At 46.1% G+C, this 13,888-nt stretch overlaps 1 protein-coding gene across 5 annotated transcripts in view; it reads right to left on the reverse strand.

Annotated features, from left to right (window-relative positions):
* The window catches only part of LOC143766923 (uncharacterized), a 157,676-nt gene that overhangs the window by 48,694 nt on the left and 95,094 nt on the right, over positions 1-13,888 (reverse strand). For 4 of the 5 annotated variants that reach the window (XM_077254921.1, XM_077254923.1, XM_077254924.1 and 1 more), the window contains exon 7: positions 1,738-1,773. The exons of the other annotated variant lie outside the window; for it this stretch is intronic. In XM_077254921.1, the coding sequence (XP_077111036.1) occupies positions 1,738-1,773 (36 nt within the window). The remainder of the gene's footprint in view (positions 1-1,737; positions 1,774-13,888) is intronic. 5 annotated transcript variants of the gene reach the window in all.

Here is a 13,888-nt window from a genome sequence, read left to right on the forward strand (position 1 = left end):
GCCACTCACTGATTCCAGGATTGTAGACCCCTGTGATGCTACTTAGTAGACACAAAGCAATTTATCATGTCCCTTTTGTCACATTATTTTCAGGGGTACTATCATTTCTGTCCAGGCCTATTTCATGTGTTTTTGTTTTTTTATTAAATTCTATGGAAGCATGGTTGAAAAGCAATGTCTGACTTTCATTTGTTCATTTTTATAGATCTTTTATTTCTTATTACTTTTGTCAGATTCAAGTTATTTCTGTGACCATTGTGGGTTTTTCTGTCGTTAAACGAGGGGTACCAACAATTTTGACCACATATGTATAGATTATAACCCTCAGTGAATTAATTTATAAAATGGAATCACTTTATGAGGATTTCGACTATTCTGGTTTTCTGTCATTTAGTCATATTAGGGCTTCTGCATATGGTGTGTCCAATCTCATCTGGGATCTGTTCCTGCTGTCCAGCTGGAGTAATCTGCTCCCTACTTCAGCCAATTGGAAAGTACCACACCCTACTAAAGATCAAAAGCACATGGCCGAAATCTGCCAGAAACAGCGTTGTTCTCCTCTGGTTCAGTCCTCTGTGCTCAGCTTGCGGCTTGTGTATTTGTTTCCTGTTGTGACCGTGGCCCGTTTACTGACTACTCTTGTGTCTTCTGATTCTGTCCTTCTGGTTCTGACCCAGCTACCTGACTATTCTTCTTGCCATCTAACACCACAGAATAGCAGGTAACACCATGGTCCAAGCCTAGGGGTCCCAGTGTAAGTCCAGATCCATGTAATGGTGTTAAAGGGAGATGAACAGGATTGCCTTGTTCATCTCCCTTTAACACCATTACATGGATCTGGAAAGCAGAGAAGATAGTGCCAAGCATGTTCATGGTGGAGATCTTTTGAGCTGCCAGTTGACCATGAACAGTGCTCCCAATACATTGTGTCTGCAAACTATTCCAGCTAGATCTGCATTCAAACAGCTAAATGGCGCTCCTTCCCTTCTGAACACTGCCATGTGCCCAGAGAGTAATGTACAATCGTATGTAGGGTATTGTGAGAAGCTGGAAAATAATTTGTAAGATCCATTTGTTTTATATTATCCTTTGTGAATAATTCCAAAGTTATCCCCACATAAAGTGACACATGTCAGATTTTAACCCCTTTCTGCCATCTGATGGAATAATACGTCTGATGGCAGATCCCCTGCTATGATGCAGCTCCTGCGGTGAGCCCACATCAAAGCCGGGACATGTCAGCTGATTTGTACAGCTAACATATGACTGCAGTACCTGTGGGTGGAATCGAGATCCACCCGCCACTATTAACTAGTTAAATGCTGATGTCAAATGCTGACAGCGGCATTTAACAAGTGCTTCTGGCCATACGGCTAGAAATAAGCGCACCGGTGAACCTCATCACGTGATCGGGGGTCATCGGTGCGTTGACATAACAACCAGAGGTCTTCTGAAGACCTCTATGGTTGTTGATGCCTGATTGCTGTGAGCGTCACCCTGTGGTCGGCGCTCATAGGAATGAGGTAACTGAGATACATAGAGGTAATCTGAGCATCACCTCTATGTAGCAGAGCTGCTCAGGCTATGCCAGCTTCTAACCTCCCATGGAGGCTACTGAAGCATGGCAAAAGAAAAAAAAAAAATTTTAATATGAAAAAAAAAAAAAATAAGTTCAAATCACTCCCCTTTCGCCCCATTCAAAATAAAACAATAATAAAAAAAAAAAATCAAACCTACCCATATTTGGTATCACCGCGTTCAGAATCGCCCGATCTATAAAAAAAAAAAAAAAAAATTAACCTGATTGCTAAACGGCGTAGCGAGAAAAAAATTACAAAAGCCAGTAATACTTTTTTTGGTCGCTGCGATATTGCATGAAAATGCAATAACGGGCGATCAAATGATCGTATCTTCACCAAAATGGTATCATTAAAAACGTCAGCTCGGCATGCAAAAAATAAGACCTCAACCAACCCGAGATCACGAAAAATGGAGACGCTACAGGTCTCTGAAAATTGTGCATTTTTTTTTTTTTTTTTTAGCAAAGTTTGGAATTTTTTTTAACAATTACCGTATATACTCGAGTATAAGCCGAGATTTTCAGCCCATTTTTTTTGGGCTGAAAGTCCCCCTCTCGGCTTACACTCGAGTCATACCCGGGGGTCGGCAGGGGAGGGGGAGCGGGGGCTGTGTAATTATACTCACCTACACCTGGCGCGGTGCCTGCGCGTCCCTGCTTCTTCCAGCACTGCATATTCTTCTTGTACTGAGCGGTCACATGGTACAGCTCAGCACAGGAAGAATATGCAGCGCCAGGAGAAGCAGGGACTGCACCGCGCCAGGAGTAGGTGAGTATAACAGGGAGGGGGAGCGCTGCGCGATATTCACCTCTCCTCATTCCGGTGAGGCTCCGTCTTCAGCGTCCTCTGGCTGTGATGCTCAGGTCAGAGGGTGCAATGATGTGGTCAGTGCGCGCCCTCTGCTGAACGTCAGTGCAGAAGACTGGGCCGCACCCGAACGAGGAGCAGGTGAAAGTGCCGGGGTCCTGAGCGACGGAGAGGTGAGTATGTGATTTTTTTTTTTTATCGCAGCCACAGCATATGGGGCAAGTGACTGTATGGAGCATCTTATGGGGCCATAACGCTTGTGCAGCACTATATGGGGCCATAACGTTTGTGCAGCACTATAAAGGGCAAGTGTCTGTATGTAGCATCTGTATGGGGCCATAACGATTGTGCAGCACTATAAGGGGCAGTGACTGTACGGAGCATCTTATGGGGCCATAACGATTGTGCAGCACTATAAGGGGCAGTGACTGTATGGAGCATCTGTATGGGGCCATAACGCTTGTGCAGCACTATAAGGGGCAGTGACTGTATGGAGCATCTGTATGGGGCCATAATGATTGTGCAGCACTATAAGGGGCAGTGATTGTACGGAGCATCTTATGGGGCCATAACGCTTGTGCAGCACTATAAGGGGCAGTGACTGTACGGAGCATCTGTATGGGGCCATAACGCTTGTGCAGCATTATAAGGGGCAGTGACTGTATGGAGCATCTATGGGGCCATAACGCTTGTGCAGCATTATAAGGGGCAGTGACTGTATGGAGCATCTATGGGGCCATAACGATTGTGCAGCACTATAAGGGGCAGTGACTGTACGGAGCATCTTATGGGGCCATAACGTTTGTGCAGCATTATATTGAGCAAATGTGTCTATGGAGCATCTTATGGGGCCCTTATTACCCTTTATCAAGGATTATATGGGGCATATTTTAATATGGAGCATTTAATGGGGCCCTCAAACTTTATGGAGCATTATATGGGGCTCCTGATTCAATATGGATACTCAAAAACACGTAACCTACTGATGTCTCAATTAATTTTACTTTTATTGGTATCTATTTTTATTTTTGACATTTTTCCAGTAGCTGCTGCATTTTCCACCCTAGGCTTATACTCGAGTCATTAAGTTTTCCCAGTTTTTTGTGGCAAAATTAGGGGGTCGGCTTATACTCCGGTCGGCTTATACTCAAGTATATACGGTACATTAAAACCTGGACATGTTTGGTGTCTATGAACTCGTAATGACCTGGAGAATCCTAATGTAAGTCAGCTTTTGCATTTAGTGAACCTAGCAAAAAAAGGCAAACAAAAAACAAGTGTGGGATTGCACTTTTTGACAATTTCACCGCAATTGGAATATTTTTTTCCTGTTTTCGGATAAAAGACATGGTAAAACCGATGATGTCGTTCAAAAGTACAACTTGTCCCGCAAAAAATAAGCCCTCACATGGCCATATTGATGGAAAAACAAAAAAAAAGTTATGGCTCCAGGAAGGAGGGGAGGGGAAAACGAAAAAAGCTCCAGGGGTTAAGGGGTTAAAAATGGGGCCTGATTAAGAACACTTAACTGGCTGCGGGAAGAGGATAAATCAGAGGATTCTGGACACTACTGTAATCAGAAACTGACTATAGACAATAACATCTACTGAAATGCTCAAACTGAACAGTCTCCATCAGTAATAAATGAGGAGCTAGTGGTGAAACCTCTCTGGGGTAATTAGAGCACGGGGCTCGGTGACTTCACAATCTAAACTATCGGAAGCTCCAAGATTTTCTGTCAGATGAGTTTCAAGAAGAAATATTACACATTTAAAGAGAACTGTGTATAATAGTGCAGAGCGGAGATGTCTTAAAGGGAACCTGTCAGCAGGATTGTGCTCAGTGACTACAGGCACTGTCAGGTCGGTGCCGTTATACTGATTACACCGATACCTGGTGATGAAATCCGTCTTGTGGTTGTTGTTTTATCTGTATTTGTAGTTTTCAGTTTGAGATTCTCGTGCTCAGGGGCGGGGCTTTATGCGGTGCTCTGGGGCGGGGCTTTATGCGGTGCTCTGGGGTGGGGCTGTGGGCGGGGCTTTGTGGTGATCTGATTACATATTCATCTGTGTTGGCTTATGACAGGTTGCTGATCTCACTGACCTGCCCCCCATTTTTACATAATGCATATAATAGTATTGATATTATTGTTGATAATGCCTATAATATTGTGGCTATTGGGAGGCTTAGAAAAAAAAATTACATCCAGCAAAATGTCTCTGGCGATGGCAGCGCCTGCGCAGTAGCATCTATAAGTAAGAGAGTAACCACCGATCGACCAAACCGCTGCATGACCAGCTCTACCCTCGCCTACTGTATCCTCACCCATCCCTTGTAGATTGTGATCCCTCGCGGGCAGGGTCCTCTCTCCTCCTGTACCAGTTATGACTTGTCTCGTTTAAGATTATTGTACTTGTTTTTATTATGTATACCCCTCCTCATATGTAAAGCGCCATGGAATATATGGCGCTATAATAATAATAAGAGATAGATGCTACTGGACAGGCGCCGCTGGTGACATTTTGCTGGATGCAATTTTTTTTCTAAGCCTCCCAATAGCCACAATATTATAGGCATTATCAATAATAATATCAACACTATTAGGCTATGTGCACACGATGCAGATTTGGTGCAGAATTTTCTGCACAAAATCTGCATCTTCTGGCAGAAAACGCAGCTGACAATTCCTGCGTTTTTGTGCGTTTTTCATGCGTTTTTTGCAGTGCAGTTTTGGTGCAGTTTTTTAGTGCGTTTTTTTATGCTGATTTGTCAGCTATTTGGATATTGCCCCCCCCCCCCCCGGCAACAACTACCAGCCCGCAGCCGCCCAAGAAATGGCGCATCTCTAATATGCGCTTAGCCCCTCTCTTCCCACTCCCGTGTAGCGGTGAGATATGGGGTAATAAGGGGATAACGTCACCTTGACATTGTAAGGTGACGTTAACCCCAGTTAATAATGGAGAGGCGTCTATAAGACGCCTATCCATTATTAACCCCAAACTACTCAACACAAAAAAAAGACACAGGAAAAAGTATTTTAATATTCTAAATTTTACCATACTTACAAATCCCTTGATGATCTGTAGTCTTTTCCGACATAGTCCATTAATATAGAGTGTCCCACAACGATCTGCCATGGAGAACAGCCACACCAGGAGATGTGACTGCTCTCCACGGCTTCCCAAACACAATGACAGGAGCTAAAGCTCCTGCAGTGTGCCTGCGCGCGAGTTTACCGGCGTTCAATAAACTCTGGGACTCTCGCTTTACGACACTGCCGCGTGAGAGATTTCACGGCAGTTCAATTGCTGTAAAGTGAGCTCCCGGAGTTCATTTAACTCCAGGAAACGAACGGCCAGCTTCGATACACTGCAGGAGCGATTAACTCCTGCAGTGTATTGGAGCGCCCCCAGACGCAGGGCCTCTGGGTACTCGGTACCGGGCCTCTCTGTCTCAGTTCTGGGGTTGTCATGGTGGCTAGACCCGGTCCGTGACCCTTCTAAGGGGCGTCCAATGAAAGGTGTAGGTGGTGGTGCGTGGTGCAGGTTGCGATGAATAACGAGGACACAGGGTTGCAGTCTCTTTACCTCTTTACTGAAGGCTTCAAGATCCTCAATCCAGAGTACTGTCAACAGGGCTGTCTGAGACCGGCCGGTCCGAAGGCACCTCCAGAGTTCCCTTTGCAGGTGGAAATCTGTGCCTACCTTCTAGAGCCTGTGTGTTGTAGTACTTCCCTGCTGAGCACCACGGGATAGTCCTCACAACTGTTGTGTCTGTTTCTGATGTTCTTTCTCACAACTTTTCTCTGTTCTGATGTTCTTCTCCGTCCCCCAGATGATATGGCTAGGACGCACCCGTATGACTGGTAGGCCTGGAGTTCTTCTGGGACCCTAGAGTCGCCCCTCTCCCACAATTGCCTCCTATGTCTGCTTAGGTGATTTAGGGGAGACAGCCAACCTATAATTAACTGTCCTGCCGCTGTTTGAAGTAATGCTTGGAGCCCAATACTTCCTCGGCGTTCTGACCACCGGCGATACGCCTCAGTAGGATGTTGCCTCGATCTTACGGCACGACTCCTACTGGTGTTATCTCCTTTTCGCTTTGATCTCGTTTCTCACTCTTCACAATAAACCTCGCTTCTTGTCCTTTCTTGGGATACCGCCGCAATGTCGTGCAGGCACGGTCCCGTAACGTTCTGTCTGTTCGCTAGGCCTCTGTCAGGATCCCACCCCTGACAGGGACCCCCCTGAATCTTCCCCCTGCAACACCCCCTGCCACAGGATGTTGCCTGGTTCTAACCCAGTCAGCTTCTGACTAACTTCCTATCCAACCCCCAGTTTTACCAGATTGTGAGGAGTGGCCTAATGCATAGTGCCCTTTGCTCCCCCTGGAGGCCAGACTGTGAAGTGTATTGGTGTCTGTGATACCTGGTCAGGTGAACTCCTTAAGTGCCATCAGACGTACCATCACGCCCCTTAGCAGCGGAGTGTCAGTACTGCAACGACCAGGACTCTGGGGCGCTGCAGTATCACCGGAGGACGTCGTGGGACAACCTATGTTATGGATTACAACGGAAAAGATTTTTTTTATTTTTTATTTTGGGACAAGGATGTTCATGGATGGTGGCCTTCGGGGACGTATGTGGCGAGTATGTACTACATGTAAATGTGTGTTTGTGTTTTTAACCCATTGTAGTCAGTCGCCTAACGATGGGACAACTCTCTCATCATCACATTTCGATGGGAGAAGTAGTCCCACCGGACGAATGACTACAATGAGTCACTACTGACAGACACACACAGACACACACACACAGACACACACAGACACTATACATACCATTTCTACCATACGCCTCACATCGATCCCCATCGGACGGTACGACTCCGCCCACACACTTCCTCCACATCACTGACGTCACTTCCTTCTGCTGCGGTTTTGACACCCAAATCCGCATAAAATCTGAGGATGATTTTTACATCTGCAGTTTTTATGCGGATTTGACCCACAAAATGGGAGTCAATGGGTGCAGAAACGCTGCAGTTCTGCACAAAAGAAGTGACATGCACTTTTGAAATCTGTAGTGTTTCTGCACGGATTTTTCTGCACCATGTGCACAGCTTTTTTTTTCACATTGATTTACATTATACTGTAAATCACAGTGCAGTTCTGCTGCGTTTCTGCAGCAGAAAAAAATGCTGCAGAACTGCACTAAATCTGCATCGTGTGCACATAGCCTTATATGCATTATGTAACAATGGGGGCCAGTGATATGACCTGGTGGTTAAGGAACAACATAGATATGACCTGGTGGTTAGGAGCAACACAGATATGACCTGGTGGTTAGGAGCAACACAGATATGACCTGGTGGCTAAGGAGCCACACTGACATGACCTGGTGGTTAAATTAAAACAGGGGCCAAGCTCTGAGTAGGTGGTAACTATACTGACTGCAACCCTAATCCTAACGCCAACACTAGAAATAGCCGTGGAGCGTTTTTGTCTCTCCCTAGACGCCTCTTCACAGCCTAAGAACTAACTACCCCTAAAGATGAAACAGAAAAACTATCTTGCCTCAGAGAAATTTCCCCAAAGGAAAGATAGCCCCCCACATGTATTGACTGTTAGTGAAGATGGAAATTACATACATAGAAATGAAAACAGACTTTAGCAAAGGAGGCCAATTCTAGTCTAGATAGACAGAAATAGGAAAGATACTTGTTATGAACTTTACTTTTTGGCTCCCTCTTGTGGTCACTAGCTGTATAGCTCTTGGATTTTCTTTCCCCAGGTTGGTAGTCACCCGGTTCGTTAGTCCCTGGGTGTTTCTATTTAATCTTCCTGGATTCTTAGTCCATTGCCTGGCATCAATGTAATCAGTCCTTGTCTGGTTGCTCCTGTCTTCTGGTCCTGATTTTTGCATCATAAGCTAAGTCCTGCTTTCTTGGTTTTGTTTATTTGTATATTTCTGTTTTTTGTCCAGCTTGTTCATAATGTGATTCCTGATTTTGCTGGAAGCTCTAAGGGGGCTGATATTCTCCCCCCACACCGTTAGTCGGTGCGGGGGTTCTTGGATATTCAGCGTGGATATTTTTGTAGGGTTTTTCCGCTGACCGCATAAGTCCGCTTTCTATATTTCTGCTATTATTTAGTGGGCCTCTCTTTGCTGAATCTAGTTCATACTTACGTTTGTCCTTTCCTCTTACCTCACCGTTATTATTTGTTGGGGGCCTGTATCTACTTTGGGGTACCTTTCTCTTGAGGCAAGTGAGGTCTGTTTTTCTCTGAAAGCGTTAGTTAGTTCTCCGGCTGGCGCGAGACGTCTAGAACCAACGTAGGTACGTTCCCCGGCTGCTATTAGTTGTGGGCTAGGATCAGGTATGCGGTCAGCTCAGTTACCACCTCCCTATGAGCTAGTTTTTTATGTTTGCAGACTTTGCTGAAGACCCTGAGATCCTCTTCCATTAGGATCACAACAGATACTGTGCGGTCAGTATTAAAAAACTAAAAGTCCACGCAGATAATGCAAAAATGAACTCCACACCGACTCACGGTATGGAGGGGCAAATCTGCTTCCCAGAGCTTCCAGCTAGCCTGAATGAATCATAATGACAAGCTGGACAAAAGAAGCATAACATGAGTTGAACAATACAGTCCAAAGCAAATGGACAAAAACAAGTACTAGCAGGAACTTATCTTTTGCTGAAATGGACAGGCCATGAGGAATATCCGAGGAGAAAAACTGGATCTAACCCTGAGACATTGACAGCTGGCATGAACTGAAGTCCAAAGCCAGGTTAAATAGCAGAATGAGCAGAGGCGATAAGAACGCAGCTGCTAAGGCTAAATTCAAGAAGCAGCAGTTCCACTTACAACCATCAGAGGGAACCCAAGGGCAGAACTCACAAAAGTGCTATTCACAACAGTACCCCCCTGTTATGATCCCAGTGGTAGAGGCTCTCTGGTATTCCGGCAAGGACAACAAAAAACATAGGAACAGCTCTAGGGAGGTGGAAACTGGGCTAACCGCATATCTGATCCTAACAACAACAACTAGAAGCAGCCGGTGAACGTGCCTACGTTGATTCTAGACGTCTCGAGCCAGCCGGAGAACTGACTACCCCTAGAGGGAAAAATAAGACCTCACTTGCCTCCAAAGAAATTGAACCCCAAAGATATAGAAAGCCCCCAACAAATAATAACGGTGAGGCAAGAGGAAAACACAGACGTAGAGATGAACTACATTCAGCAAAGTGAGGCCCACTAGACTAGATAGGCAGAAAATAGAAAGTGGACTATGCGGTCAGCAGAAAACCCTGCAAAAACATCCACGCTGAATATTACAAGAACCCCCACACCGACTGACAGTGCGAAGGGGGAGTATCAGCACCCTAGAGCTTCCAGCGAGCCAGAAAATCACATATCAAGCAAGCTGGACAAAAACACAAATGATTTAAAGTATTCAAAACGGACTTAGCTTTTCTTGCAAGAGACAGACGGAAAGGAATCAGGAGGAAACCTTATAGGACTGGATACAACAATGCCAGGCAAGAGACTGAGTCCAGAGGAGACCTAAATAGGGAACACCCGCTGCTTAATGACCCAGCTGGAGCCCAGGCCTGCAACAAGACATGCCTAACACAGTACCGTTAGTGACCACCAGAGGGAGCCCAAAAACACAGTTCACAACAGTACCCCCCCCCCCTTGAGGAGGGGTCACCGAACCCTCACCAAGACCCCCAGGGCGATCAGGATGAGCAGCGTGAAAGGCACGAACCAAATCAGTCGCATGAACATCAGAGGCGACAACCCAGGAATTATCTTCCTGACCATAGCCTTTCCACTTAACTAAATACTGAAGTCTCCGTCTAGAGATACGAGAATCCAAAATCTTCTCCACCACGTACTCCAACTTGCCCTCAACCAAAACCGGGGCAGGAGGCTCAACAGCAGGAACCATAGGCACCACGTACCGCCGCAACAAGGACCTATGGAACACATTATGAATAGCAAATGACGCTGGAAGGTCCAAGCGAAAAGACACCGGGTTAAGGATTTCCAAAATCTTATAAGGACCGATAAAGCGAGGCTTAAACTTAGGAGAGGAGACCTTCAAAGGAATATGCCGAGAAGACAACCAAACCAAATCCCCAACACGAAGTCGGGGACCCACACCGCGGCGGTGGTTGGCAAAACGCTGGGCCTTCTCCTGTGACAATTTCAAATTGTCCACCACATGGTTCCAAATCCGCTGCAACCTATCCACAGAATCAACCCCAGGACAGTCAGAAGGTTCAACCTGACCCGAGGAGAAACGAGGATGAAAACCAGAGTTGCAGAAAAAGGGTGAAACCAAAGTGGCAGAACTAGCCCGATTATTAAGGGCAAACTCGGCCAGTGGCAAAAAGGTAACCCAGTCGTCCTGATCAGCAGAAACAAAACATCTTAAATAAGTCTCCAACGTTTGATTAGTTCGCTCGGTCTGGCCATTAGTCTGAGGATGAAAAGCCGACGAAAAAGACAAATCAATACCCATCCTAGCACAAAAGGACCGCCAGAATCTGGACACAAACTGGGATCCTCTGTCAGACACAATATTCTCAGGGATGCCGTGCAAACGAACCACATTCTGAAAGAACAAAGGCACCAAATCAGAGGAGGAAGGCAACTTAGGCAAGGGCACCAAATGGACCATTTTAGAAAAACGATCGCACACCACCCAGATGACAGACATCTTCCGAGATACCGGAAGATCCGAAATGAAATCCATGGAAATGTGCGTCCAAGGCCTCTTCGGGATAGGTAAGGGCAAAAGCAACCCGCTGGCACGAGAACAGCAAGGCTTAGCCCGAGCACAAATCCCACAGGACGGCACAAACGAACGCACATCCCGCGACAAGGAAGGCCACCAAAAGGACCTAGCCACCAAATCTCTGGTACCAAAAATCCCAGGATGCCCCGCCAACACCAGGAACAGGAATGAACCTCAGAAATAACTCTGCTGGTCCATCTGTCAGGGACAAACAGTCTCTCCGGTGGGCAACGATCAGGCCTATCAGCCTGAAATTTCTGCAGCACTCGTCGCAAATCTGGGGAAATGGCAGACAAAATCACTCCCTCTCTGAGAACACCAACCGGCTCCGAGACTCCAGGAGAGTCAGGCACAAAACTCCTAGAAAGTGCATCAGCCTTCACGTTCTTCGAACCAGGCAGGTACGAGACCACAAAGTCAAAACGGGAGAAAAACAACGACCAACGAGCCTGTCTAGGATTCAGGCACTTGGCAGACTCGAGATAAATAAGATTTTTATGATCAGTCAAGACCACCACACGATGTTTAGCTCCCTCGAGCCAATGTCGCCACTCCTCAAATGCCCACTTCATAGCCAACAACTCCCGATTACCAATATCATAGTTCCGCTCAGCAGGCGAAAATTTTCTTGAAAAGAAGGCGCATGGCTTCATCACTGAGCCATCAGAACTTCTTTGCGACAAAACAGCCCCTGCACCAATCTCCGAAGCATCAACTTCAACCTGGAAGGGAAGAGAGACATCCGGCTGGCACAGGACTGGCGCTGAAGTAAACCGACGCTTCAGCTCCCGAAAGGCCTCCACGGCCGCAGGAGACCAATTAGCAACATCAGAACCCTTCTTGGTCATATCCCTCAAAGGTTTAACCACGCTAGAAAAATTAGCGATAAAACGACGGTAAAAATTAGTAAAGCCCAAGAACTTCTGCAGGCTCTTAACAGACGTGGGCTGAGTCCAGTCATGAATGGCACAGACCTTGACTGGGTCCATCTCCACAGTAGAAGGGGAAAAAATAAAACCCAAAAAAGAAACCTTCTGTACCCCAAAGATACATTTTGAACCCTTCACAAACAAAGCATTATCACGCAGAACCTGAAACACCATCCTGACCTGGTTCACATGGGACTCCCAATCATCAGAAAAAAACAAAATATCATCCAGATAAACAATCATAAATTTATCCAGATATTTCCGGAAGATGTCATGCATGAAGGACTGAAACACAGAAGGAGCATTAGAGAGTCCAAAAGGCATCACCAGGTACTCAAAATGACCCTCGGGCGTATTAAATGCTGTTTTCCATTCATCTCCCTGCTTTATGCGCACAAGGTTATACGCACCGCGAAGATCTATCTTGGTGAACCAACTGGCACCCTTAATCCGAGCAAACAAATCAGACAACAATGGCAAAGGATACTGAAATTTCACCGTGATCTTATTCAGAAGACGATAATCTATACAAGGTCCTAAAGACCCGTCTTTCTTGCCCACAAAAAAGAATCCTGCACCAAGAGGAGAAGAGGATGGGCGAATATGTCCCTTCTCCAAAGACTCCTTTATATAACTCCGCATCGCGGCATGCTCTGGCACAGACAAATTAAAGAGTCGTCCTTTAGGAAATTTACTACCAGGAATCAAATCTATAGCACAATCACAGTCCCTATGAGGAGGAAGGGCACTGGACCTGGGTTCATCAAATACATCCTGATAGTCTGACAAAAACTCAGGGATCTCAGAAGGAGTAGAAGAAGCAATAGACACCAATGGAGAATCGCCATGAATCCCCTGACAACCCCAACTTGACACAGTCATAGCTTTCCAATCTGGATTATGGGCCTGTAACCATGGCAGACCCAAAACAACAACATCATGCATTTTATGCAGTACCAGAAAACGAATCACCTCCTGATGTACAGGAGTCATGCACATGGTCACTTGCGTCCAATACTGAGGTTTATTCTCTGCCAATGGTGTAGCATCAATTCCTCTAAGAGGAATAGGATTTTCCAAAGGTTCCAGGACAAAACCACAGCGCCTGGCAAACGACAAATCCATCAGACTCAGAGCAGCACCAGAATCTACAAAAGCCATAGCTGAGTAAGAAGACAATGAACAAATTAAAGTCACAGACAAAATAAACTTAGGCTGAAAAGTACTAATGGCGACAGGATTAACAACAATTTTTTTTAAGCGCTTAAGGTACCTTCACACGAAACGACATCGCTAGCGATCCGTGACGTTGCAGCGTCCTCGCTAGCGATATCGTTTCGTTTGACACGCAGCAGCGATCAGGATCCTGCTGTGATGTCGCTGGTCGCTAAATAAAGTCCAGAACTTTATTTGGTCGTCCGGTCGCTGTGTATCGTTGTGTTTGAAAGCAAAAGCAACGATACCCAGCGATGTTTTACACTGGTAACCAGGGTAAACATCGGGTAACCAAGCGCAGGGCCGCGCTTAGTAACCCGATGTTTACCCTGGTTACCAGCGTAAAAGTATAAAAAAACAAACAGCACATACTTACATGCGTCCCCCAGCGTCTGCTTCCTGACACTGACTGAGCTCCGGCCCTGAAGTGAAAGTGAAAGCAGAGCGGTGACGTCACCGCTCTGCTGTTAGGGCCGGAGCTCAGTCAGTGTCAGGAAGCAGACGCTGGGGGACGCATGTAAGTATGTGCTGTTTGTTTTTTTATA

Source organism: Ranitomeya variabilis, chromosome 4 (genome assembly GCF_051348905.1).
Source record: "Ranitomeya variabilis isolate aRanVar5 chromosome 4, aRanVar5.hap1, whole genome shotgun sequence".
Taxonomy (NCBI): Eukaryota; Metazoa; Chordata; class Amphibia; order Anura; family Dendrobatidae; genus Ranitomeya; species Ranitomeya variabilis.